This window comes from Calidris pugnax, unplaced genomic scaffold (assembly GCF_001431845.1).
Source record: "Calidris pugnax isolate Ruff unplaced genomic scaffold, ASM143184v1 scaffold407, whole genome shotgun sequence".
In the NCBI taxonomy this organism is placed as follows: Eukaryota; Metazoa; Chordata; class Aves; order Charadriiformes; family Scolopacidae; genus Calidris; species Calidris pugnax.
This window is the reverse complement of record NW_015091179.1, coordinates 108,761-135,472: the sequence shown is the minus strand read 5'-3', so window position 1 is coordinate 135,472 and position 26,712 is coordinate 108,761. Positions and strand designations below refer to the sequence as shown.

Here is a 26,712-nt window from a genome sequence, read left to right as displayed (position 1 = left end):
TAAATGATTTCTGTGGTGTTCATTTTTCTGAGTTCTTAATATTGTCATTTTTAGTTGTGTTTGTTTTTGTTTTTTTCTAGCTTTTTAGAGTGTTGAGCTTGTATTTTAAAGGAACTAACTATATAACCCTAAAATACTGCCTTGGAGTAGCAGTGATCAGCTCCCAGTCCATCATTTCATACGGGAAGTGGAATCTGGTTTTTAGCTTGTGTATCACTTCACATTTATCTATTTCAAATGTTATTGCTTGGGCACACAGAGTGCTTTATGGTTCTGAAATTCATCACAGTAAGCTCTTGCCTTTATTACCTGAACTTCTTGACATCATCAGTAAATTTTATTGCATTGCTATTTTTTCCTCACTTTTTCATGTCATTTAGGAACGTTAAGCCGTGCAGGTTCCACTCGTGGTCTTCTGTGAGAGCCGAGCATTTTTTTCTGTCTAGTTTCCTGTCTATTGCCAATAATTTATCTGTACACAGGGAACCTCCCTGTAATCGGGTATTTTTATTATCTCTTTAAATAAATAAAAATAAAAAGGTTGAATGGTATTGTACGCCTAATCTGACCAGTTTTAGTAATTGACACCTCTGTTTTGATATATATATATCTCGGCTCTGAAGATCTCTGGCCTGAGAATAGAGGGGTTTTATATAATTTATTTTTTTTCCAGAAAGCTCTTTACATACTGCAGCAGTTTAAGGAGTTTGAAAGAATGCTAATATGCAGGAATAATAAAGAGAAGTAGGACAACCTTAATGATTATAATCCCATCAGACTAAGACATCAATCCCAGGTACAATAATGGAATAAGTAACAAAGCGTTCAGGAAAGAATTAAGGCAATGTCACTCAACCTGGACTGGGGGAAATAGGAACAATTAGTGTTAATTGTTTCAGTTTGGTTCTTAAGTACAGGTGTTCATCTTAGCCTTCGGTTAGCACTTGACAGTAATTGCACGTCATTTTCAGTGAGAAACCAAGCCAGTACAAAATCAATACAATTCGTATTAAATTTAGTGGAAAGAGGACAGCTTTAAAAGACAAGTGGAGACTGGAGTGAACCTGTGTTTAGTGAGAACAGTAAGGAGTTAGTTCTGGGGCTGTATTTCTGACCAGTCACCTGGAAGAAACACAAAATACCAGTATGAAGAAATTTGCAGAGGCCAAATAAATGAGGAAGTGACAAATAAAACCGCATCGTTAATGCAGAAAATGTAACTTAACTGCTGGAGCAAGAAGCATGGCAGGGGATTCTCTGTTATTGCCTATTTTAAAGTCACCATAGTCTGTGCTTGAGCTAATGGAAGGAGTGAAACGTGTACCGGGAATGACCCAGCTGCAGCTTGTTTGCACTTGAAACGCAGCTCAGGGCGGGGTTCTCTGATATGGCCTGAATGGATAGAACAGCACAGGCTTCTCTAAACAGAGCTGTCTCTGGGCTCCAGCTCCTGGGGCCTGTGTTGCAGCAGCCCTGCTGTGTTTGGGGCTGTGACAGATGGGGTGGGAACGGGAAGGTGTTGTGCTGCTGGGCTTCCAAAGGCCCTCGTGGCTGAGGCATTTCACCGTGACACCTCTACCACTTTGTTACTACTTCTGCTAGGAGTACCCAGCTGAGATCAGCCAGTCGCTCCTGTCAAAGGTGTAAAGGTATACAAAAAAACCCCAAACAGCTCTGTGCTAGGATGCTTCCATCTGGAAAGTGTGTATGTGAGCAGTAGAAAGAGGGTGAGTCGAGGTAAACTCTCTTTCCATTTCAGAGTGAGGAGGCAGTAAAAGAAACTAATAGGGACAATCTTGAATTTGAAGGAAGTGGCTTTACGCACAATGTGCAATTAAGCTGTGGGAACTCCCTCCAACAGGATATTGCGAGTGCTGGAAATTTACATGGGTTCAAAGGGAGTCTGGACAAGCTCATGGAAGAGAAATCTGTTTGAGGTTACCAAATTCATGAGAACCATGTCTGACCCAAGAAGCTCCTGAGCTGAAAATGGTTGGAGGGTGGAGAGTGTGGAGGGGGAAGCTTCTCCTTCCTTTTTCCTCTTCTGCTTTTCTGTAGGAATCCATTCCTAAGCTGGTCCCGAATGCCAGGCACTGACGTGGAGAGACCTAAATCCCAAGGCAATGTACCTGATTTTATATGTGTGTAGACCTGTAGTGAAGGATGGTCTGTGGGTCTTCTGTGAAATGTAAGTTTAGCTGCAGGGACAAGTTGGTCCCCTGGTCAGTGTCCGTGCTGGAGGTTCGTGTGGGACACAGTGCTGGGTGTAGAGGGCTGCACAGGTCATGGCTTGGGCGTTTTAACAAGATAGTTTGTGTGTTTCTCAGAGTGTTTGATCACGCTAGGGCACAGTTCCTCTAAAGCACAGGTGGGTGTGCTGTATAGGGAAGGAAAGCAAAGCAAAATGTTTTGCTCTTTCCTGTAGTAGTTAGAAATCAAGAAAATTTATCAGAATCCAAAGCAAGTTTCTTCTCTGAGAGTCAGATGAATTGCATGTTGTCATACAGGATTTATCCTGAAGAGGAAAGCAAGGGCAAAGGCTGTAATTTGATAGGATGAATCCAGCTTTGAGGCTTCACATGATATCTCAGATTAGACGTACTATGTCCACATGACACACAACACGGATCTAGTACTGACTGCCGATTCAGGTTTCCTCAAAAACTCCGAGCTGGCAGGCTTTAGGCTGGATGAGGTATCTCTTGCCCTATCGCAGCCATTGTAGAGGCAGCATAAACAACACACTGTTCGCTTAACTGAAATGTGTTGTGTGTTCATGCCTATTAAACACCGGTTTTGTACTTTTGGATAACTCTTTATGACTGTATAAAATTCATCAGTCATTAAGGGTTCACCGGGGCTGGCACTGAACCAACGTCGTTAAGACCTAATGCAGTTAAGCTGACACTGCTCCCACTTCTGGTGATGTGGTACAAAGAGGCTTGAGCTGGTTATTTGTGGAGTTAGCTGAGACCTGGTGAGGTTTATTAGCTGGGGTTGTAACACAGCTATACTGCTCCCAATTTAAAGCTGGCTCTGGAAATGTACAGCTCTGTTTGCAAAGCACTTTTCCCAAACTAGTAAAACTTGCCGGACTTGAGCAGGGTTAACACACACTCTGAATAAGAAAGCTGAATGCTCTGCTTGCCCTGTTCCTGAAGGACCTATGTCCAGTATTTTAATCCCGTTGGGTACTACACTGACCTTCTGTGTCTTTTTTTTTTTTTTTCAATTGTACTTCAATCTTACAATAGAAATTTTCCTTTTCACTGTGGATTACATTTAATGTGCAACATCAGTAGCCTGCCCTGTGCTTTGCCAGCTTTGGAACTTTTTTCAAGTGTTAAATTTCATATATAACCCTCCAAAAAAACCCCAGCAGATATCTTTTTCTTACCAACTGCTCCCACATAGTGCTGTAGATGGAAATAGGTCTGTTTTGCGGTACTGTCAAACTGCTTTATGTGCTGGATGCAGTAAGGAATATAAATATAGCTGTTTCCCAAAGGCCTTGTTAGCAATGCTTTAAATAATGTGGCTTATCAGTTTACGAAGGCAAGTGTCCACAGGCAAATTTGCACAGAATTAAGTAAATTTCAATTACTGAAATAAGCTATGTTGACTGTCTCTTTTATAATGGTGACTGCATTCATGTTTTTAATGTTTGTATTCCAATGCCTCATAATTGAACTGTATTTCTATCCCAGTAATGCTTGATTTCAAGTTGTACATGGTACCAAACGAGCATGATCACTCTGAGCATGGAGTTCATCTGGCTTTACTTTCAGTGCAGCTGTAAAGACGAGTTCTATTCTGGATGTCTTCAGAAATAAAGGCAATAAATAAGTGGTCACTTACAGCATGTTTTGGTGTATGTAGTTCTTCCATGATCTTTTAGGAACCCTGTTGCAGAAACATAGGTTGTATCTTAACTCCTTTATGTGATCAAATCACCTTTTTCATTTATCCTTTCTTACTCTTATTGCAGTCCCATGGCTGTTTGCTACTCATTTTGCAACTCCTGTAAGGGGTGAACTGGGGTCATAGTTTCCTTTACTTCACAGCTATTGCTATTTAAGAGCATAGCCCATCCTCTATGGCTTCTGTGGAAAAAAAATTAGCATGATAGCACACATAGGCTTATGTATGCTCAAAGGAGCTGATTCAAGGTAGCACGAGTAGCATTTCAACAGCAAACTTCAGTGTTTCTGACATTTGTTTATACATACTTTCACTAATGAAAAGCGTAGTGGAGAAAAAGAGAATACAAAATGTGTAATTGCTGACATTTTGCACTGGGACTTCAATGGAGGGTAAGTTTGAGAAGCTTGCCTCCTGTTACAGTTAAACAGCTGGGAGATGTGAGAATCCTGGATTCTGCTCTTGAGGAGGGTGGATTTAAGCAGTTACGTGCTTCTGCCACCCCCTCCTGGCCTGTTCCTCTCTCCCCTCCCCATTCTCTGCTTATCTTCTTTGGACCATTTCCCCCACCCAAATGCTCCATATTCAGTCTCATTTTCTGCACTATCTGTATACAGCTGCTCTAAAAGCAGACCTGTTTGCTTTTGGGCTGATACCTTTCTGCTCCAAACTGTTTTGAGATCCAGGTAGTTCTCAGTTTTGATGGCAGATCTTGCTAAACAGCCAGAAGGAAACTGTGAGAAAGCCTGCTCATCCATGGAGCTTCATCACTGGAGCCTTTGGGGAAACTCATTCCTTCTCCCTCTCAAACTTTAACAAAAGTGAGTATATTTTCAGAGTAAATTTAGGTCCTGGCATGGAGGCAGTTCTCCCCTGTGGTAGGTAGAGGGCAGGGCTTGTCTAGTCGGGATGGGGGACACTTGAGCAAGGTTTAATTTTTGGTGCCTCAGCCTCCTTCTTGTTCCTCCTGATGGCCCAGGGCAGGGCTGACTGAATAAAGGGGAAATGAAGCAAGTGAGAAGAGTGCCAGGCTATAATTCACTCAGTAGCAAACTGTTCAGTTGCTGAGTGTGGAAGAGTGAGCAGCAAAGCAGTCTTTACAAGTTTTCAAAACCCTCACGTTCCAATATTTTGGTTTTAAGGACTTGAGCAAGATTAGGTGAGAAAGAATTTAAAGTGTGTTTTCCCTTCAGAATCAGAAACATCATTAATGGTCCTGCTGAACTGCTTCTGCTGAGTTCTTGCTAAAATACGCAGTAATCCAGATCTATTTTGACAAAACTGTGCATTGTACAAAGGATCTGCCCATACGACATAGCAGGCAATATAAATTTAGTAGTAGTTGATTGGTAATTGAAATGAAATCTAATCCGGATACCTATGTGATGGTAGAAGTCTGTTTCTTCCACCTTATTGCTTTCTCCAGGATGAGATCCAGAACAAAACAGGCAAACCTGGCATGTTTGTTACCAGTTTATCCAACTTCAGAATGTCAACAGCGTGTCTACAATCCTCACTCACGCTGTGTGGCCTTGGGACTTGCAGGAGAGGATGCACTGGAAATGTTTTTCCTTGGAAAAGTAAATAGCGTGCTGAAGTGAAGAGGCAAATTCCATTGCAGTAAACAATAATACTTCAGGGGGGAGTATGTTTAAAACACAGAAAAGAATATTTTCCCTATTTCTCATTCTTCTGGAGTATTTGCTAGATTCTCTTAACAAGCAGGGCTTTATGCTGCATGAGTCTTGGAGCGTCACTGCACTTAGAAATAGCAGCCTCGTGTAACAAGGATATTAGTGTGGCAACTCAGCAAACAGGAGCTCCTTGTGTTGTAACCTCCTGTGATGTTAGTGGGATTGAGTAAACGATGTCTAAAGCTCTTGTAATACCTGCAAAAGGCACTGGCCTAGGTTGAGGAAATGTCATAATTGAATTTCTTCCATTCAGATGAGTCACTCGAGTCATATTGTGAGAGTTTCCCCTTTGAGTCTAGCAGACTAGCTGGTTTTAAGAATCCTATAAATGCAAAGATGGGGGGAGTGGTTCGTTTAAGAGCAGGAAAAATTGCAGATCTGTCATCTTGCTGCAGAAGACGGCACAGATTCTCCTAGAAGATCACTGCAGCCATTCTGTTACAGTAATTGGGATAGAATATTTCTTGCTCAATGTTCTGTGTGCATCATCAGTGATGCTGTTCCAGCAGCTTTCTGGATTTATTGGTCTCTCCCTGCTCTATGCGTTGCATAAAAGGATGAATGTGTAGTACTTGTGTTCAGTTAACAGTGAGGTAGTGGCAGCTTACATTGGGCGTATTTGTAATACCCTCTTAGGTAGATCATAGGTTTTCTTACCTCTAAATGTAGATACCTACTCACTGGGGACAAGCTGTACAGCAGCAAATACTAACTTGCATGTAAAATAAGTACAGTGCATTTTACGTGAAAAATTTTAGGCTAGCAAAGTGCTTTATGATTCCTCTCAAAACACTCTGCTAGTCCATATTTCATGTATTGCCAGGCTTCAGAATACTTGATTGAAAAAACCAGAGCATGTCAAAAGGCAGCAGAAAGACCCAACTGCTGTGAATGCTTAGTGTTTTCCTTGTGATACGCACCACTAAGATGTAGCTCTGTTCTAAGCAGTCTTTTTTTTTTTTCTCTATTGTGCTACAGAGATGTTGCTTTTCTAAGTATTTGCCAGACCTAAAAATCCCTTATAGCTACCCACTGGATGAGAATGTATTTTTCACTAAAAGTAATTAGCTAAAAGGTTCTGATCTGTACACTGAATCCCCTGAAGTAGGAAATTGTTATTGCAAATATGCTTAATGCATAGATTACAGGATGCTGTTCCTGTGGCCAAATATCTGCTAAAATTTGAAGAACAAATGTGGGGGTTTTGGACGGGTGGCACCACTAGAACAATTTACAAATGCGTGAAGACCTTCAGTGATACAGACAAGATGAATCCATTATGAGAATAAAGTTGGTTGCAGGTACAACAGCAGTGTTCCATCCTTGAACCATCCACATGTTGAATAGAAGTGAAGTATATTGGTCCTGCACCAAGTAAGGATTCAACCTCACCAGTAGAGAAGAAGCTTCAAGTACCATAAAGCTGTAAAATTTGTAACCACTAACATCAGGAAGAAGTAAGCAGTTGTGATGTTTGATGACTTCCTTCCAAGGTCTATGGAGGGCTCTGTCCAGTGATCAGACCTGACATCCTGAGGCATCTCTGTCCACCCAGTGTTTATGATCTGAGCTGTTTTCTGAAAATTTGTTGAGGTCCACAAACAAACTACCCTCAGCCTGTGCTGTGTGCCCAGGGGAACGCTTGAGGTAAGCAAATCAAAAGTAGCTCCAAGGACTTTAGAGCCAAGTGAAAGCTTCAAATATGTTGGTGGTGATCTTTGCATCCTGAATTGAATTTTAAACAATGCATTTGTTCCAAGGACATTATGCAGAGGGAATTCTTCTGTGGTAATGCTCTGGAAGGTGAAACTAAAATAAAAATGATGAGGATGCCATAGGTCACCAAGAAAGATAAGGTGGTTGAGGCTTTTTGTGAACATCTTGGCAGGATCCTCTAGAAGTTGGTGATGCCCTCATTACCTAGACCTACCATCTAGGTAATTTTAATTGCCTAGATGTTTAATGCAGTTTTCTTGTAGACCTTAGGCATAAATAAACAATCTAGAGTGATAGAAGTATTTAGAGGAAGATAAAGGAAGAGTTGATCTGATAATCCACAGAAAAAGACAGTTATTCATAGGTGATGCAAAAAAGGTCACCTACCCTGAGTGCTTTTGCAGGTAAGACAAGTGATCAGAGCCCCAGCCGCTAGCACAGAAAGCAGGAGGAGGGAGGATACTGAGGAAGGACAGGTTATCCCATTGTGTCATCTGCTTATTTTGTCTCCGGTGTGGTTTCATCATTGGCCTAGATAATTATCTGGGAATCATGATTATTAAAGTTGCATGTGAGAGGCTATGATTAAGCTGGAGGACAGAACTGGAACTTGGAGGTAGAATAAAACATCAGTCAGAGGAAGGATAAATAAAGACATGAGAGCAGAACATTCACCTGTGTGCATAGTGAGCAACTTACTGTGTAGCAGTCCTAGTGAAAAAGATCTGGGAGTTGTCATGAGTTAAAAGCTGAATGTATCAACAGTGTTGTCTTCTGCAGAGAAAAAAAGGAAACAAAACCCAAAACCAGAAAACAAAACAGACATACACTTCCAGTATGGTTTTTAAGGAACAGTATATCCTGGAAGATCAATAAAATAATCCTTCAGCTCTTGTTAATGTCAGTAAAGCCCTAGGTGAAATACTGGATTCAGCTTTTGGGCTCCATGCTTTGGTAAATTTGTGCCAGTTGGACTGCACCCAGAAGGGAGTGACAGGAAGGTCTAGGAAATAAGATTTACAGAGAAGGCTTGAATAAACTGGAATTGTTTTGCCTGAAGAGAAGACTAAATGAAGGCATGTATTCTCAACTACTCTAGGGAAAGGGGATAATCTCTTCTCCAGTGCCCGTGACAAATAGGATGAACAGTAGTGGGCTTACATTACATCAAAGAAGGCTGAGGATACACATTGGGGGAAATATTCTCATAGTAAATATTGCAGAGCACAGGAGTAAACAGCTTCAGAGGTTTTGTAGGACTCAGCATTACAGTTTTTAAGGGCAGATTAGATGAAGCTGATGGTAGAACTTGTAAGTAGTTGATCTTGACTTGGCACAGAGGACAGATTATTTCCAGTTCTGTAAAAATCAAATATTACCATTGCTAGGAAGTATTCAAAACTATTTAAAACCACTGAAAGAAAACCTTTTCAAAGCTTGGACGATTTTAAACCTTCCACAAATGTAAAATTACCCCAAATCCCTAAGGTGAATAACTTGTGTATGTGTACATATATATTCACGAGGTGAAAGAAGCTCATTTTAGAGATTGATGTGGATTACTTGAGTAGTTGTGTCTGACGAAGTTGTGCTCTCCAAGTCCTTGAGCCCTTGCTGCTTGATGGGCTAAAATGGTCCCTTCTCTGCTTGCATCTGGAACAGAAGTATAGATAGAATCTGTAATATTCACGGCTTCTTCACCATCTCGTAGTACTAAAAGTTGCCTTTAGGTGATTAGTTTTACCTTTTTACTTAATTTCGCAAGCAAGGGACGAAAGAAGAGAAAACATCTTTGCTGTCTTTAAATTCTTGTCCATACTTCTTTGAGCCCTTCTCCCCTTGCCAGCAGCCCTAATAGTCCTCATAGAGCTTTGTACTGGGATTGTCATGGCAAAAATTAACTCAGAAGGGTGCTCCCTCTGTGGTATTTTGGTCATGCAATGGTAGGTATTATGGTGGCGTTACTGTTTGCTCCGTTTCCAGGAAGCTTCACAGGATGACTAAGCGGCTTCCCCTGGAGTGCCTTCATGTTATGGAGAAGAAAGTAGTTATGGCTCTGTCCTCATTCCAGTCCCTTGTAGCCAGGTCCCTCCCGAAATCTCTGTCTAGTTCCTGCAATGGTCACAAATAAATGCCTATGGAAAAGAAAGAAGAGGGCAGGCACATATATAGTGCTTCCCAAAGTACTCTCTCAGCCTCAAAGTAGTTTTACTATGGGGATTTTCTAAGACAGATGTGGTTTCTGCATTCTTTAACACATGTAGGAAGCTTCTTCCATGTACTTGCCCAGTCTTCTTTAGGCCAGTATAAATTTCTTGTGTCCGTAACATCCTCTTGTCGGAGTTCCCAAGACCCATTGCCTTCTGGTTGGTGTGAACCCTTTTCTGTTATCTTTGTATCCCCCCCCTTACATTCATTTGTGGGAAGTGATGATGAACAATTTATACCTATCCATACTATTTGGGCCACTTGTGACTTTGTATTGGATTTGGCAAATTTCTGACAATCTCTTTCAGTCCTACCCTGACTCTAGGCTTTTGCTAAACCTATTCAAACTTTCATAACATCTTTTTGAGGCCAAAGTTGCATGTGAGCAAGCCATGGATTTGTACAGTGGTCGTATCATTGGTCTGTTCCCTTCCTAGTGGTTCCTGCTATTTAATTTTCGTTCCTTTTGACTGCTGCCAAGCTCACGTTTCCAGGAGCTTGATACTTGACCTGAGATCTTTCTCGTGAAATTTAATCATCGGCTTAGAGCCTCACGTCTTCAAATTTGAAGTTTGGACAGATTTTCTCTTTGTGTACCTTGTTAGATATACATTCACAATGAACTATCTGGAATAACTTCATATCATCATCAAACTGTCAGCTCACTGTTCACACTGGTTTCTGTGTTACCAGTATCAATACACTGAACAGCAGAGAGCTGTGTGGAGCACCATGGTGGTGTCTCCCTCTGTGTCCCCCCTTTACTTAATGTGAGCTGGTAACAGGCAAAATAACCTGATAACAGTGATGTCCAGGAAAGCAGATTGAGGAATGGAATGTGTACTTCTAAAATCCTTTGCAGTGTGGTGGCTGTGATTTGAGGAACAGGCTGGTTACCTTGAGATCCTTCTGTTGGTGCTCTGACATGGCAGCAGAGTGCTCCACAGTCCAGCTGACTTCCACACAGCTTCTGGCACTTTGTAGTTAAGACAACTTGGCGTGACAAGAAAATGTTACTTCCCTCAAACTGAAGCTTTTCATACTGGATTACCCGAAAGACACTTTTCAGAAGGTGCGTGAGGGCAGTGCTGCTGGCTCACTCGCTATCTCTGGATGTTCCTGTCTCAATCTTTAGAGCAGGTAAAGAATTGCTAACCCAGGCTGCTCTCCTCTCCGTTCTGTTATCTTTGCACCCGGTGGCTCACCAGTGTGTTGACAAGTCCTGGGGAATGTTTTTCTCAAAACAGATGGGAATTTGAACTTGTGCGATTCCAAATACCTGTCTGTGTCTCCAGTGGACACATAGACCCAATTTAAAAGTTCCTATTAATTGGAAACTTGGTGGTTGTTAATTATTAGCATCGCAGTTAAAAGACGCAACGGAAGAATTAATAAGTTGTCATTTTGTTTTTCAGCTATGGCAGCCATTCGAAAAAAGCTGGTTATAGTGGGTGATGGTGCCTGTGGAAAGACCTGTCTGCTGATTGTATTTAGCAAAGACCAGTTCCCTGAAGTGTATGTTCCCACCGTCTTTGAAAATTATGTAGCAGATATCGAAGTGGATGGAAAGCAGGTACGTGCACACTTCTGTAGCAGTCACAATGAACTTGCATTTCTTCAGAATAACATGGGGATCTCTACACTTCTTCAATAAGTGGGTAGAGCAAATGCTTTGTACTTATGTTGTAAATATATTTTTAAATATTAAGCATGTTCTTGTGGAAAAAAATATTTGCCTTGCTAGAACCTGCTCACATCCAATGTCTGTTTAACAACCTATTTCTAACTTTACACTCTAAAAGAGACTCTAAAAACCATAGTTATTACAAGTAAAATGTCGCAGTAGGTGAGAGGGGGTGGAGCAATTCAAAGCTGTGCCTACATGTTGAGGACACTGGGCTACTAGTCTCTGGAACTGCGTAGTGGAGTCCCAGTTTTGATAGGCACCTGGTATTGTGATTAACAAACACTAGTTCCTGGAGAGAGTCTTTTTTTTCATAATCATTCCTGGCAACATGCAGGATCCTCTTCAGAAGAGATGGCTGACAGGCTTCAAAGGGATTTGATTTTTGTAGGTACATCAGCATCATCTGTCCTGCTTGTCTGAAGGAATGCAATTCTTAGCAGCCAAGTGTACCCACGGCTCCCTGAGCTTCATTTTGAGTTTGTACTTCAGTAAATCAATCATTAAAGTGTTTCCTTTTAGTTTTAAATATTTTGAAAATCCGTTTTCAATCTGTGTGACCACTGAGTCCTTTTGTTTGCCAGACAAGCAAACGTGCCAGACAGCTCTCCAAGAGGCAGCTTTCAGAAGGCTGCTCTCTGAGTGCCGGATAAGTTGTCTTCTGCATTTATGCAGAAGTAGTGTGTGATGTGTAAAATTGTCACTTTCCAGGATACTCCAGAAGGACACAAAGCAGAAACTTTGCACCTTGAAAGCTCAACTGTTTTGAAACCCTTCTAGGCAGCCATGGCATAAGGCTGTTTTGTTACCATAACCACACAGAGCTGACCTCGGTGCCATGGCTCCTCATGTCAAGCATGTTCTTGATGCTGAGGGTGCTGAGCTTCTCTGTCCTGCTCCTGGCTGTGACATGTGCCTGTGCTCTGGGTTCAGGTGCAGACAGAACATCTTTCAGTCAGGTCTAGTTCAGATGCAGCAACAGATTGATTGAAACTGCTCAGTTTCGTGAACAAAAACTTTTTGAGCTAGTTTTGGGCTTTACATTAAACTTGATTTAGTACTGTTACAGGCATGGATTATTTGTGATTTTAGTCATGATTGTTCATCCTATTTAAGTCTAAAAAGAGATTTTTCTCTCCCGTTATATGAATGGGTAAAAAAAATCCCTTACTTTAATATTAGAACATGTTTTCCCCCAAGGTGACAGTTTCTGCAGTTTCTATATTGTATCTTAGACTCTAAGGACTATTGTTTAAAATATGTATGATATCCATTTCTCTCTCTTATCACCTAGTCAAACTTCCCCATTCCCTTCTGCCTGAATCTCTGCATCTCTAAATGAGTTGAGCAGAGAGTCATGCCCTATCAGCTGTATGCAGCCAGTATCTAAATAAAAATTGCATGAGCAGCTTGAGCAATGCATTTTCTGTTGTGGAAATGTCAGATGAATTTTTTGTAACTGGATGACACACTTTATCTAAGCACTTTGTCTTCTGACAACTTGATTGCAAAAGTTTGTAGGAGAGCAGTGCTTAAGACTGTTCTGTTTGACAGCCTCTGTCTTCCTAGAAAAGCATTACCAGAAATGTTCAGAAGCCAAGTGAAGACAAAACAGCGATGGTACCAGATGCAGGTTCAATTATTTTTTTTTTAGGTAAAGCAACGGAGATGCTTCCAGTGTTACGTGAGGGAGCTCTCAACAGACATATCTGTAAAAAAAAAAATGAACGTTTGCTGCAAAATTCACATTTGCAAATGCAGACGTGACTCCAAGAGGAGGAGCATTTCTGACTGAAATATAAAAGAATTTTTTTTTTTATATGAGTTCAACTAAAGCTTTGTATCTTCACAATTTAACTAAATTGTTGCATTGCACGTTCAAGCTCACATTTGGGTTCCAATTCTGCCCATTTGTCTTTATCTGAATTGCTGTAGACTTTTTTCCTGGAATTTTTGAATGTAGGAGTTTAAACAAGAAGGAACCCACTCCATTGCAAAGGCAAATGCATCAGAGGATCTCAAGCAAGAGTGTACCTCAAGAGCTTGATTATAGTTTTTAGATTTCCTACTTTAAATGTTGGCTATTCCTTCAACTTTTTTAAAATAGTCCTACTGGGGTGTTCTCCCCTAGCTCCACTTTAAGTAGAAATAGAGATAACATTAGGTACTTTATTCAGTTCTTAGTTACAGGAAGCCTTAAGCAAAATCAGGTTTATTTCAAAGCGAATTGCAAGTTTAAATTTCTACTATGAGGTAATTTTAATGAATTTGTGCACAAATACAAGTACAATCTTGACATTTCTTAGTCACCACAGGTTCCAGCTGTAAACCAACTGAAAATGTGCATAATCCTAAAAAGTATATACTTAAAGATTCCACTTTGACTGAAAACTGATTTTTCGAGAATGCTTATCACAGATATTCCCAACCTTTTGGAGCCAATTCAGTTTGATTCATGTCTTGCTTTTCTGCTGGTAGCTTTTACGTCCTTTCAGAGAATCGACACTGTTCATGGATATAAAGAAAAGTCTCATAAGCCACAATAAACTTATTTTTGGAATTATGGAACCTAAAATTTCTAATAGTCAAAGTGGTTTGTCTTGTAGTCTCCTCCTCTTGAGTGGTGTTAACTTAAATATTTTATCCACTACTCTTGGGTGTCTAGCTTCTGAATCAAACCTTGCCTGGTGATCTGGCTAACTGCCTTGATCTTTCTTCTGCAGGTTGAGTTGGCTTTGTGGGATACAGCAGGACAAGAAGACTATGACCGACTTAGACCGCTTTCTTATCCAGATACTGATGTTATACTTATGTGTTTTTCAATTGATAGTCCTGATAGTTTAGGTAAGTAGATCACTAACTGAATTGGAACCACGTCTCTGTGTCGGTGTATTCCCCTTGGAAATCATGCTGTAATATTTTCATGTGATATAATGATTGAGAGCATTCCTAGTTTCAAAACTAATTTACAGTTTTCAAAAATTAAGATCTTAGAGGAACCTGTGTTCCTCAGCGATGCCGAGTGGCATTTTGAAAGCCTCAGCAGCACACAGTGTTTACCCAGGGCTCTGCTGTGTAGTTTGAGCAATGCTGAGCAGGGAGGCAGCTCCCTGGCCCTGATCAGCACCCTCACCCCGGCAGTGCTGTCTGCTGGGCCAAGGCAGCCTCCTGGTGTGCCCATCCCTTGGGAGGTGCTGCTTGGTGACTCTAAGCAAGCAGGAAGGCTGGAGCTGCACCCTCCTGTGTCCGGGAGCCCTGTGAGTACATAGTGTCCACTGAGTGGCATGGCCCACCCAAGGTTGGATTTTATTTTACTTTTTTTTATTATTATTTCTCCTTAAAAATTGCAGGCACTCGAGACCACACTGTATCTGTGAAAACAAAGTAACGTCCTTTCTCTGTAAATGGAAAAGCTAGCTTTGTGTTTTCATCCCTTCCTCCCCCTCCCCCCATTTATTCAAGAGAGATCAGCTTGAAACAGTCTGAGTTATTGGTCCCAAATAGCCTGGGGTTTTTTTACTCTCTGCTTAGTGAGTTCAAAACATGGGCTTAGAACCATGCTGGAGTGGGGCTCTCTCACTGGTGGAAATGATCAGAGGCTGGAGACTTGTACTCTCCTATTCTGCTTTCCAGTGACTGACATCTGCTTGTGCTGGAGGAAAGAGAAGAAAAGAGTTGCCTGATTTATGATTTCTGAGCTCTAAAAACACACATTTCAAAAGTCTTACTAGATGGGCACCTTTTCTGTGTGGAGCCCAAGACTGAAATCTTCAGTGATTGATTTATAAATCTGATGCACAGATACAGATGTCTTGGATCTTACAAAGATGTTTTTGAAGAGGGTAAGGAGCAGGAGATAGAGACACTCTTATTGCTAAGACTCAACATCTCTGGAACTTTGATTTCTGTCCCTTTAAAATGGTAATGACTCCATCCATCCAGTGTAGTCTCCTACACAAATACATCGTAGTAGCACTTTCTTAAGCAAGTGAATGTCTGTGAAAATTCCCTTATCTACTTCTCACCAGTGGGATTTGTTCACTAGTGGCTATTTGTGAGGTTTCTTACTAGAATGCAGGTGATGTTAAGGTAGATCTTCAGGCACATGGATTCTGTGTGTATGACCAGCTGTGCTCTGACAAGAACCTTCTGTGCAGTGACCAACTGGTACTTGTTTGTAACTGGTCAAAATTATGTCCTTGCATTGGGCGGGACAGGAGACCCCTCTGCTTTGTCTATTGATGACAGGTGTCAAATAATTTGAACTGGTGCTCATAAATGGGATACAAGTTCTCTCTTAAATGTATTAAACCACTGAATCCTTTGGAGTTTTCTGCTGCCAGGATGATCACAGTCACTGCAAGCTCTCCTTAGAGATGCTTTTTTGCTATGCCTCTAATCTATCTCGTGGATGTACCCTGCCTCCCAGGGCTGTGTCTTATGCAGAAACAAAAATGAGACAAAAAATATCCCGGAAGCATAAAAATGCAGTTAATGGAAAGATTAGTCCTAAGTGGAGCTGCCACAATGATTGAAAAATACCATTCCTGCCACAATTCACAGGAGGTTTGACTAAATCAGCAAACAAAATATTCCTCCAGATGTTGCAGTATCAATGCCGGTTTGGTATCTGGGAAATCTTGATCTCTGTCTTCATCACTTCCACCCGATCCTGTGTTTAGAAACATCTTTCAGTGTCTTTGTCTCCCTCCAGAACGGTTTGAGGTTCAGTTGCCAGCGGTGCTGTGGTCATGCCCGGTGCAGCTGTTTAGTGCTACCTCCGAGGTTTGAGCTTTGCTCGCTTCTCCTGCCCAGGCTGCTGGAGAGCCAACAACCCACCTCACGTCCTTGGAAACCAGAAGGGGTTACTGAACCTGGAGGCAGCAGGAGAGGGGCTTAAGTCCAGTCTGATCTCGGCTATTTTTCCCTCCCTCTCCTCCCTTCCTGCTCAGCAGTATCGGGGTGCCTGTGTCCCTCAGAGCAGTGGAGGGAGCAGGGAACTGCCAGGTGGCTCTTCAGGTGTGCGGTGTCCAGAGACCAGCAGCCCCCGAGAGCTGCAGCTGCAGAATTTCTGTCTTGGCTGTAGTGCAAAAACTGGCTTCAGAATGCCTGTCTTAAGTTGTTCTTTCAAGCAAGAAAACAATGTCATAATAGTGAATGTCTCTTCAAAAGCTGAATGGAATTTCGTGAAGATAAAAAGGGTTATGTAGCCTGCAGGTACATCCACCGGTGAATCTCAGATGTCTGAGAGCTTCTGAAAGCAAAGCCAAATGTTTTGGGCTGTTCAGCATTTCCTGCTATAGAGAATTTATCAAGGTTTTGCTTTCAAAAGCCCTCAAGTCTTCCATTTGCAGCTCCATTTAAAAAAGAAAACATGTTGGCAGGAAAAGGTTTCTTGTATATAAGTGCAAACTCATTTGCTGCAGTTTGGGAGAAATGGCAAATCTGCAAATGACTTAAATCTTTGTTTCTGTGCATCTGTAATTTGTGCATAGACCAACATTTCTGCTACAGTTAAGGGGAGAGTTTGGAGTGGTGTTTGATGTCACTTGTTAAAAAGAAGAAGTGATGTAAAAACTTATGCTTCAGGGTTGTGCCCGTCTTTAGCTTCTGGAGATAAACAAAATGTTTCTCCTGAAGCAAAATTTTCCATAACTCTGTACTTCAGGATTCTTCACTTTGAAGTGCCTTATGCTAACTCTTGTCAAGGAGCTGCTGAGAGATGTAGAGAAGCCAAGAGTTGAGGTGTCCTTCAGCCTTAAAATTAGCGTAGACAGGCTTGTCTTTTTTGGTAATAGCAGAACAGGTCTATTTGCTTCCCCAATTAAGAGTAGAAAAAAGGGCATCAGTGTGGATTAGCAAGCTAAAGCTGCTCAGGCAGCAGCTAAAAGCTTTAAAATAAAACTTTCCATAGAAGTGGGTTTTAGTACAGACACGCTTCTATTTATTTCATTATTATTTTTTTCAGAAAACATCCCAGAGAAGTGGACCCCGGAGGTGAAGCATTTCTGCCCCAACGTGCCTATCATCTTGGTAGGAAACAAGAAGGACCTGAGGAATGATGAGCACACAAGACGAGAGCTGGCCAAAATGAAGCAGGCAGGTTCCATTTTGATAGTCTTGTGCTAAACGAAGGAAGGGAATAGTGGTTGTACCAGAGCATTAAATGGGCATCCCCAGCTCGCTGCCAGCTTCCTGTGGGCTGCATAATGGATGCTTATCTGTGACAGAAACCAGAAAGCACATATTGCCTTTAATTGAGTGTTTCTTTTTTCATATTTGGAGATTTAATTTTTAGAAAAAGGCATTCTCGACAATGAAAATGGCAGTACTGGTTACTAACAGTCAGATGCTCTCCGTGCTGGAGAGCTGCATCCCTGAGGTAGACAGTAATTAATTAGGAGACATCAGCACATCGAGTGCACGCACCCTCGAGTTGTTCTTTATTTTGTATGTTCAGGATGTGAAGGGAAGCAGTTTTATCGGTAGGTGTTTTGAGGTGATAACCACGGGTGCTGTAGCTCGTTCCTGAGCCTATCACTAGCTTTCATTTTCAGATGGTGTCTGAAATGCCCAGCCTGGGTACGGGACTGCAGATACTCTGCTCTGCCCTGGAATTTGTGCGCCTGTTGCATAATATTTGTTTTTATGCAAAGACTGAGGCCTTAATTTGGGGATTTGTTCCTAGGCTTTTGTTACAGTTGTGGCAAAGAGTTGCATAAAGGTTTCCTCTGAAATAAGCAATCTGTTGCTCAAGTTTCAAAGGGTCTTTTAAGCTCAGAGGTGTTAGAAGACTCATCATGTCCTCAAGCCCTGGTGCAGTATGCAAATAAACCCCCCGTCTGTGTGATCCGGGCCGAGGTGAATGCTGCATCTTGAGTAAACAACCAAATTTTATTTTAAATTTGCTTTCGTTATTTAAAAGATCGCTCTGAAGGGAGCAATTAATTATTAATTAACCTGTTGAAAATGTGCATTTAACCCAGAAATTCCTTTGCCTTGGGGGAGCTGGGTGGGGAAGGCAAGATGGGGGCGCGCGTGGCTGTGGCTTTGGGTTGATCTGACGGGTTGCTTTGTGCTGTTCCAGGAGCCTGTCAAACCCGAAGAAGGAAGAGATATGGCAAACCGCATCGGTGCATTTGGGTATATGGAGTGTTCGGCAAAGACCAAAGACGGTGTGAGGGAGGTTTTTGAAATGGCCACTAGAGCTGCTTTGCAAGCCCGGCGTGGCAAGAAAAAGTCCGGGTGCCTTCTCTTATAAAGTGTGGCCAGAGGAAGATGGCCAAAGCAGCACCCTGCACTTGAGTAATTTTGAAGTGCTGTTTATTAATCTTAGTGTATGATTACTGGCCTTTTTCATTATCTATAATTTACTTAAGAGATTTCAAAATCGAGTCATCTTGCTACCAGTATTTAGAAGCCAACCATGATTTTTATAACAATCTGCATCAAATTCATCTGTGCACCCAAGGTTAACCTCAACATTCCTCTAACAAACCTTTTCTGCACTCACAGGATATGCCAGGCGCTAATTGAAGACAATTCTCTATCTTCTTTCTTCTCTCTATAAAGAGAAAAAGCTGTCAACACAGAGGATTGGTCTGTAACTACTTTATAACTAACGTCCTCTTCTAATTTGAGTACAACAGTTACATGGCTGTATGTGGAATCGAGTGTAGCTTCAGTGCTATCACATTTAGGAAGATCTGATTTTCATGGCTCAGTGGTGTAAAACATTAGTTTGAAAATGTGATCACTCTGAAATGACCAAGTCCCATTCAGCTAAAGGAAAAGTGAGGGTTCTGTGGTTTCATGTTAGTTACCTTTTAGTTACTGTGTAATTAGTGCCAGTTTAAATGTATGTTACCAAAAATAAATCTATTTACCCCAGCTTAGATGTAGTATTTTTTGTATAATTGGATTTCCTAATACTGTTACTTGTAACCTCTGCGTTAAGGTGTTCTGGGTTTTTTAAGAAACTGTATTTGAAAATAAAGTCCGATGGAAAGCAGCTGATCCTCTTCCCCTGTTCATTTGTAAGAGTCTGACCCATTTGAATGATTTGAGTGGTCTGCACACCCAGGAGGAGTTTTTTCCATGACGTGCCGTAGGGATGAGAAAAGACAGCCTGCTCACACTCAAAGCTTCTGAACTGTTCAGTTGCCTTAAGTTCATTGCTGGACCCAGTTTCAAAACTAAAAAAAAAAAAAAAATGAAACTTTTTGTGTAAGTTTGGTTACCATGTAGTGATCAGACTCCTAACCTGTGAACTTCTTGCTGTTCTGCAGCCAACTAAACTCTTTCTGTATTTTCATTTTTCCAACAACTAATAGAATAAAGGCAGTTTTCTAAGCTCCCTGTATCCTGGTGTCTGTATTCCTCACTCTGGGTTTTTGGCCCAGCGTCTGACAGCCTGAATGGGAAATGCCATTTTTGATCCGACTGTGATAGCATTCGCTGAGCAGTTGCAAGTGCTTTAATACTTATTTTTGTTTCCCAGCAAGTGACACCCACCCGCTGCTCGTGGCGGTTTCTGAACGCTTCAGCAGAGCAGGGGTGGAATCCCTGGCCCCTGCCGTGAGCGGCGAAGCTTCTCAGGAACTGGTTTTGATGTTCAAACCAGGCGAGAGTAGAGCAGTTGGGTTGAATTTGCTGGTCTTGAGCATGGGAATAGATGAGCAGGAGGAGGCCCTGCAGCACGAGTGAGATGTGTGTGGTGGCACCTTTGCTACGTAACCTGCCCTTTTCCTGAGGGATGCCTTCAAGAGCTGCAACGAGGGGTGGTCCCAAAGTATGGGCTGTTGTTCTGCACCCACACTGGAGAGCAGATGGTGCTTCCCCTGGGAGAGAAATGGCAGGGAAGGGCGGTGAGCGTCACCACACTCACACTGGTATTTACAGCAGCTGCTGTTGAACTTTAGAGCCTCTGCCCGCAGGGCTGGGCAGGAGGAGGGAGTCCAATTGCTGATGGCAATCCATGTGAGCACCTAGCAGCATCCAAATTATGTCCTGAAAATGCCAATGTCACTTTTTTCTTTCTTTTTTCCTTTCTTGGACAATGTTCCCGATTCCTTTTCCTGCAACAAAGGAGAAGCAGACCCGTCCTGGGGCTGTGGATGTGCCCCCTCCCTCTGCAGCCACAGACACCCCAGCATGAAGCATCTGGCCAGGCTGCTGGTGGTGGCACCGTTCCCCCTACCTCTCCTGGATGCCTGTTCTCCGCCAGCAGGGAGGTGATGGGGTTGGATGGAGCAGGAATTTCCCAGCTGTGGGCCTGCCCACCAGGATGTCATTCTCTGCCCTGTCACTCGCTCCTCTGCGGTTCCCTTTTCCTGGGTTTTGTTGTTGTTGGGTGGGGGATGGTTGCAGTTGAGCAAAACTGGGGGTTTTCAGTCTTGCAAGGCTGCTGGGTTGCAGTTCTCTATGGTCACAGTTACAGAGCAGCTCTTCAGCCACAGGGGTTCTGAGTAAGGTCCGCATGTTCTTCAGACCCAGCTTGTGGGTTGTGCTTCCACCCAGAAGTGATTAATTTGTTTTAATCTTGGCTCTTGTTAACCTACAGCACCCCCTCCCCATCTCCTCTGTCCTGTCCACCCGCTGGCATTAGGTTTCCAGGCCTGGCCTGCCTCCAAGGTTGGACATGTTGGTTGAGTTGGTGTCTCCCGTTCATGACCAGAAGCTCCAGCTCCCTCTCCTTCTCCCTTTCCCCCCTGGCTTCAGAGCAGAAGGCCAGAAGGTTTCGGAGCGCGTGGTTATTAAATCTGCTGTCCTTCTCAGCCTTCCTGCTTTCCAGGGCTGGCAGCCTGGTTCCTTTTGGGTTCCTGTCACCTCTGGAGGCCACCTTTGTTCTGGGTGAAGCGGAGGCCACAAACGGCCAGACCAGACTTGGGAAATGAGAGGTCAGCGCTCCTGGAGAGCGATCCAGCCTGGCAAGGAGCTGAGGAAGGGGCAGGGGAAAAGCCAGGAGCCAGCCCCCTGGCCAGGGGAGGGAGTTTGGCACCAGGAGAAGATGTGAGCAGGAGGCCAGAAAGTGTGTTTTGTGACCTTTGTGATTATTCACTGTTGTTGTTGTTAAATAGCAACCTTTGGGCCTCATAGGACAACCATCCCTTGCCACAACATCTCAAAAGGGGTCCCTGGAGCCCATCCAGTCCCTCGGGAGCTCCCAGCACTCCTCTGGATCCAGGTTCAGCCGGTGCCGGGAATGTGTCCAGGCACAGGGCGTAGCTCCGAGCCAACAAGGAAGTTCAGCTCACTTGGTTTCCTTAAAACTCACTCGTCAAGGAAGGGAAAGCCCTAACCTGCTCCTGGCTGACAAGGGCAGGGCCCCAGAAGTAAATTCCCGACTTCAGACGAAACCTCCAGGAGTCAAGGTCCCAGCCTGAGCAGGCACTGGCAGCGGGGAGAGGCCTCTGTGGCACTGCCCTGGAGGTCACCCATGAAGAGAAATTCCTCTCCTTCAGCCCCACCGTGGCTGGCCGTGCCTGGGGGGCGGGTGAGGACTCTGCGTGGACTGTAACCCTCAGTTTACTCCAGAGCAAACATGGGCCACGTGCCCCTGCCTGTCCCACCACCCGCCTCCCGGCTGATCTGGGGACACTGGTTGTGGCTCCCGCTATCAGTGCTGCAGCACACCCCAAAAACTGCTCGGTAATGGGGCTGGTCCCCAGAGCTCCCTGCAGCCGGGAACCGCTCCAGTTCCCAGTCTTGGGGGCGGGTGTCAAGAGCAGCCCGGAACAAAACCCCCACATCCCGTGGTCACCAGGACCAGAGACGCGGCGTTACATGGTGGCCTGTCAGTGACAGCTGGTGTTTGTCACCAGTCCCTGCTACCAAGCGTGAAAGAGGGCAGACAGCAGCAGAGGGGGGGGCTACGCGCACCCCCCGCTGCCTCGGCTGGGGGCCAGGGCTGATAAGCAGCTGTCTGACCTTGGGGCTGCTGGGGATGGAGCTCACTTGGCATAAATGCTGGTGGGAGCCTCGGCGGGGGCTCCCTGTGTCCCCCCAGGAGCTGTGGTGAAGCTGGGGCCTTGCTCTTGGTGCCTGCCTGGCTCTGCTGCCCCACAGTCCCGGCTGGTCCGACCCATGGACATCTCCTGGAGGACTGACCCTGGACCGGCATGGTCTGGAGGAGGGTGAGGGTTCACCACAAAGAGCCGTGGAGGAGCAGCTGGGCCGTGATGCCAGGCCTGGGTTCGGGCAGCATCAGCTCAGCTCAGCTGGGGCTGCCCCAGCCATGAGAAGAGGAGCAGTCCCCACAGCATGATTTAAACCTCCCTAAAGCAGATCCAAGCAGTAAGGCAAGAAATGGAAAAGCCAGGGATGGGGAAAAGCAACCGCTGAAGCAAAGGGCAGCTTTACCAGCATGAAAGAGGTGGAAAAATTATAAAAGGAGAAAAATTATAAAAGGAGACTGAATTTGTGGCCCTTCCTGGACCACAGCATTGTGGGTTCAGGGTAACTCCTTTTCCTCCTCCTGGTACATAAACTCATAGAATGATTTGGGTTGGAAGGGACTTTAAAGACCACCTAGTTCCAACTGCCCTGCAGGGACACCTCCCACTGGACCAGGTTGCTCAAAGCCCCATTCAGCCTGGCCTTGAACACCTCCAGGGATGGGGCATCCACAGCTTCTCTGTGGGCTCCAGCACCTCAAGATCTCTCTTGTTTTGAGGTGCCCAAAACTGGACACAACACTCCAGGTGTGGCCCCACCAGTGCTGAGTACAGGGGGACAATCACCTCCCTGCTTCTGCTGGCCACACTATTTCTAATACAAGCCAGGATGCCATTGGCTTTCTTGGCCACCTGGGCACACTGCCGGCTCGTATTCAGCTCCTTGTCAACTAGAACCCCAAGTCCTTTTCCACCAGGCACTTCCCCCAGCCCATACTGATGTGTGGGCTTGTTGTGACCCAAGAGCAGGACCTAGCACTTGTTGAAGCTCACATCATGAACGTTGGCCCATCCATCCCATCCATCCAAGTCTCTCTGTAGATCCTCTCTGTCCTCGTGCAGACCAACACTCCCCCTGAACCTGGTGTCGTCTGTGGACTTGGGAAACCACCCGAATCGGAGCTTTTCATCCCCCGACAGATGCCCGGCCTTTCCGTGAAGGCGGGGGAAAGGCTGGGGTGCCCCTGGCTGCCCGGTGGGTCCCTACCAGCCCCCCGCGGCGGAGGATAAGGGGGTGCCGGGGATGCGGTGCCGCCCTCGGAGGCGGGGCGGAGGCGGGCCCGGGGCGGTGTGGCGGGGCCCGGTGCCGCTCGGCGGGCAGTGCTGGCGATGGCGGCGGCGGGAGCGGGCAGGATGGCGGGGCTGGCGGGGATGTCGGCGCGGCCGTTGGGGGCGGCGGAGCCGCTGTCGCTGGGGTCGCTGCAGGGGAAGGTGCTGCTGGTGGCCAACGTGGCGTCGCTCTGAGGCACCACCACCCGCGACTTCCTGCAGCTCAACGAGCTCCAGCGGCGCTTCGGGCCCCGCGGGCTGCAGGTTCTCGGCTTCCCCTGCAACCAGTTCGGCCACCAGGTAAGGGCGGGCGGCGGGACCGGGACGGGAGGGCCGGGGGACGGGGAAGAGCCGCCCATCCCGGCTGAGCTCTCACGAGCTTTTCCCGGGGCGGTTTTGGGTCGGTTTCCCTAGGAAAATGCTACCAACGAGGAAATCCTGCTGTCGCTGGAGCACGTTCGTCCCGGCAACGGGTACAAGCCCAATTTCATCCTGTTCGAGAAGTGCGAGGTGAACGGGCAGAACGCGCACCCCCTCTTCACCTTCCTGAAAGAGGCCCTGCCCTTCCCGCACGATGACCCCTCCTCGCTGATGACCAACCCGCAGTACATCATCTGGTCCCCCGTCTGCCGCAACGACATCGCCTGGAACTTCGAGAAGTTCCTCATCGGCCCCGACGGCGTCCCCTTCAAACGCTACAGCCGGCGTTTCGAAACCATCAAGATCCAGGATGACATAGAATTGCTTCTGCAGAAGGTTCCCCAGAATGCTCCCCAATAAAGTGGGGACCCCGCAGCATCTGAAGCCCGGCCCCCCCTCGCTCCCCGCTCAGCTCCTGCCTGTTTTTCTCGCAGGGGGTTGCTCCTTTGGCAGAAATCCCAATGTCTCGTGCAGCTTTTACTTATGGTGGTGCATCTTCCAAATTCTTGAAGTGCACTTGATGTTTTCAAAAGTTGCATGTGAATGTTTGGGAAACTATGCTGGGGAAAGCAGCCGCGAATCCTGGTGGCTTACTGTGATTCTCTGAATAAATAAATAAAAAAAAATATATGTGTACCTTCTTTACGGCTGTGGCTTGATAAATCTGGGTGAGTGGGATGAAACATGGCGGCCACGTTCCCCCTTCGTCATCTCGTGTCGGGGCTCTCAGGGGCCAACTCAAACCACTGGAGCGTGAGAGTGCAGTGGGGCTGAAATGCCAAGGCAATTCCGGGGCAGTGTGATGGGTAAACAGCGTTTTCGAGCTCTGCAAACTGTTTATCAGTGCCACATCCTACCCTGTGCGTAACGAGCGGGGCAGAGTGGGTTGCCAGAAGAGAAATCCCTTGCCAAACTGCTTACTGGATCTCACTTGCCTGCAGAGGAGAGACACGGTGGCACGTGGCCAGGGGCTGATGAACTCCCAGCATGGCCACCAACAACAGGCTGGGACAGGTTAATAACCATCAGCTCTGGCAGGCAGATGAGCGATGCTGCAGCCTGGGCTGCTGCGGGAGAGGGCTGGGGGAAGTAAAGGCCCACCTCGTTATCTGGCCTCCATCAGCGGATGCCAGGGATGGCTCCATCAGCAGGAGCAGGAGCCGCTGTCGCTGGGGTCGCTGCAGGGGAAGGTGCTGCTGGTGGCCAACGTGGCGTCGCTCTGAGGCACCACCACCCGCGACTTCCTGCAGCTCAACGAGCTCCAGCGGCGCTTCGGGCCCCGCGGGCTGCAGGTTCTCGGCTTCCCCTGCAACCAGTTCGGCCACCAGGTAAGGGCGGGCGGCGGGACCGGGACGGGAGGGCCGGGGGACGGGGAAGAGCCGCCCATCCCGGCTGAGCTCTCACGAGCTTTTCCCGGGGCGGTTTTGGGTCGGTTTCCCTAGGAAAATGCTACCAACGAGGAAATCCTGCTGTCGCTGGAGCACGTTCGTCCCGGCAACGGGTACAAGCCCAATTTCATCCTGTTCGAGAAGTGCGAGGTGAACGGGCAGAACGCGCACCCCCTCTTCACCTTCCTGAAAGAGGCCCTGCCCTTCCCGCACGATGACCCCTCCTCGCTGATGACCAACCCGCAGTACATCATCTGGTCCCCCGTCTGCCGCAACGACATCGCCTGGAACTTCGAGAAGTTCCTCATCGGCCCCGACGGCGTCCCCTTCAAACGCTACAGCCGGCGTTTCGAAACCATCAAGATCCAGGATGACATAGAATTGCTTCTGCAGAAGGTTCCCCAGAATGCTCCCCAATAAAGTGGGGACCCCGCAGCATCTGAAGCCCGGCCCCCCCTCGCTCCCCGCTCAGCTCCTGCCTGTTTTTCTCGCAGGGGGTTGCTCCTTTGGCAGAAATCCCAATGTCTCGTGCAGCTTTTACTTATGGTGGTGCATCTTCCAAATTCTTGAAGTGCACTTGATGTTTTCAAAAGTTGCATGTGAATGTTTGGGAAACTATGCTGGGGAAAGCAGCCGCGAATCCTGGTGGCTTACTGTGATTCTCTGAATAAATAAATAAAAAAAAATATATGTGTACCTTCTTTACGGCTGTGGCTTGATAAATCTGGGTGAGTGGGATGAAACATGGCGGCCACGTTCCCCCTTCGTCATCTCGTGTCGGGGCTCTCAGGGGCCAACTCAAACCACTGGAGCGTGAGAGTGCAGTGGGGCTGAAATGCCAAGGCAATTCCGGGGCAGTGTGATGGGTAAACAGCGTTTTCGAGCTCTGCAAACTGTTTATCAGTGCCACATCCTACCCTGTGCGTAACGAGCGGGGCAGAGTGGGTTGCCAGAAGAGAAATCCCTTGCCAAACTGCTTACTGGATCTCACTTGCCTGCAGAGGAGAGACACGGTGGCACGTGGCCAGGGGCTGATGAACTCCCAGCATGGCCACCAACAACAGGCTGGGACAGGTTAATAACCATCAGTTCTGGCAGGCAGATGAGCGATGCTGCAGCCTGGGCTGCTGCGGGAGAGGGCTGGGGGAAGTAAAGGCCCACCTCGTTATCTGGCCTCCATCAGCGGATGCCAGGGATGGCTCCATCAGCAGGAGCAGCACCCGCTGTCCCCCTCCCCGTCCCAGAGCTGCTGCCCCTTTGCTGGCTCAGCTGCCTCTGGGATCTCCCACTTTGCCATCAGTGTTAGTCCAACAGGGATCTCCACATACCCCCACAGCCCTGCAAGAAGCCTGTATCATCTTCATGCAACCCCAACACCTTGCAATACAGGGAATCACACAAAGAACCAGTTCTTTTTGTGTTCCCAGTGTGGAATTCCAGCATATTCAGCCACTTCT

At 45.9% G+C, this 26,712-nt stretch overlaps 2 protein-coding genes across 4 annotated transcripts; both read left to right on the top strand.

Moving 5' to 3' along the window:
* Window positions 1-10,927: 10,927 nt before the first annotated feature.
* RHOA (ras homolog family member A) lies at window positions 10,928-19,585 on the top strand. Its single transcript, XM_014959438.1, has 4 exons — window positions 10,928-11,112; window positions 13,947-14,067; window positions 17,192-17,322; window positions 18,311-19,585. The coding sequence occupies exons 1-4, from the start codon at window positions 10,957-10,959 to the stop codon at window positions 18,482-18,484; spliced, it is 582 nt and encodes a 193-aa protein (XP_014814924.1). The 5' UTR covers window positions 10,928-10,956; the 3' UTR covers window positions 18,485-19,585.
* A 3,884-nt stretch (window positions 19,586-23,469) lies between these two features.
* GPX1 (glutathione peroxidase 1) lies at window positions 23,470-25,956 on the top strand. 3 transcript variants are annotated; one of them, XM_014959436.1, is made up of 3 exons: window positions 23,470-23,618; window positions 25,067-25,195; window positions 25,310-25,956. In XM_014959436.1, exons 1-3 carry the CDS (start codon window positions 23,508-23,510, stop codon window positions 25,673-25,675), a joined length of 606 nt encoding a protein of 201 aa, XP_014814922.1. In that variant the 5' UTR covers window positions 23,470-23,507; the 3' UTR covers window positions 25,676-25,956. The 3 variants fall into 3 exon arrangements, with proteins under 3 accessions (XP_014814922.1, XP_014814919.1, XP_014814923.1); XM_014959437.1 differs by having other exon boundaries at window positions 23,525-23,593; window positions 25,042-25,195; XM_014959433.1 differs by lacking the exons at window positions 25,067-25,195; window positions 25,310-25,956 and adding an exon at window positions 23,862-24,508 and having other exon boundaries at window positions 23,470-23,747.
* The last annotated feature ends 756 nt before the right edge of the window (window positions 25,957-26,712 follow it).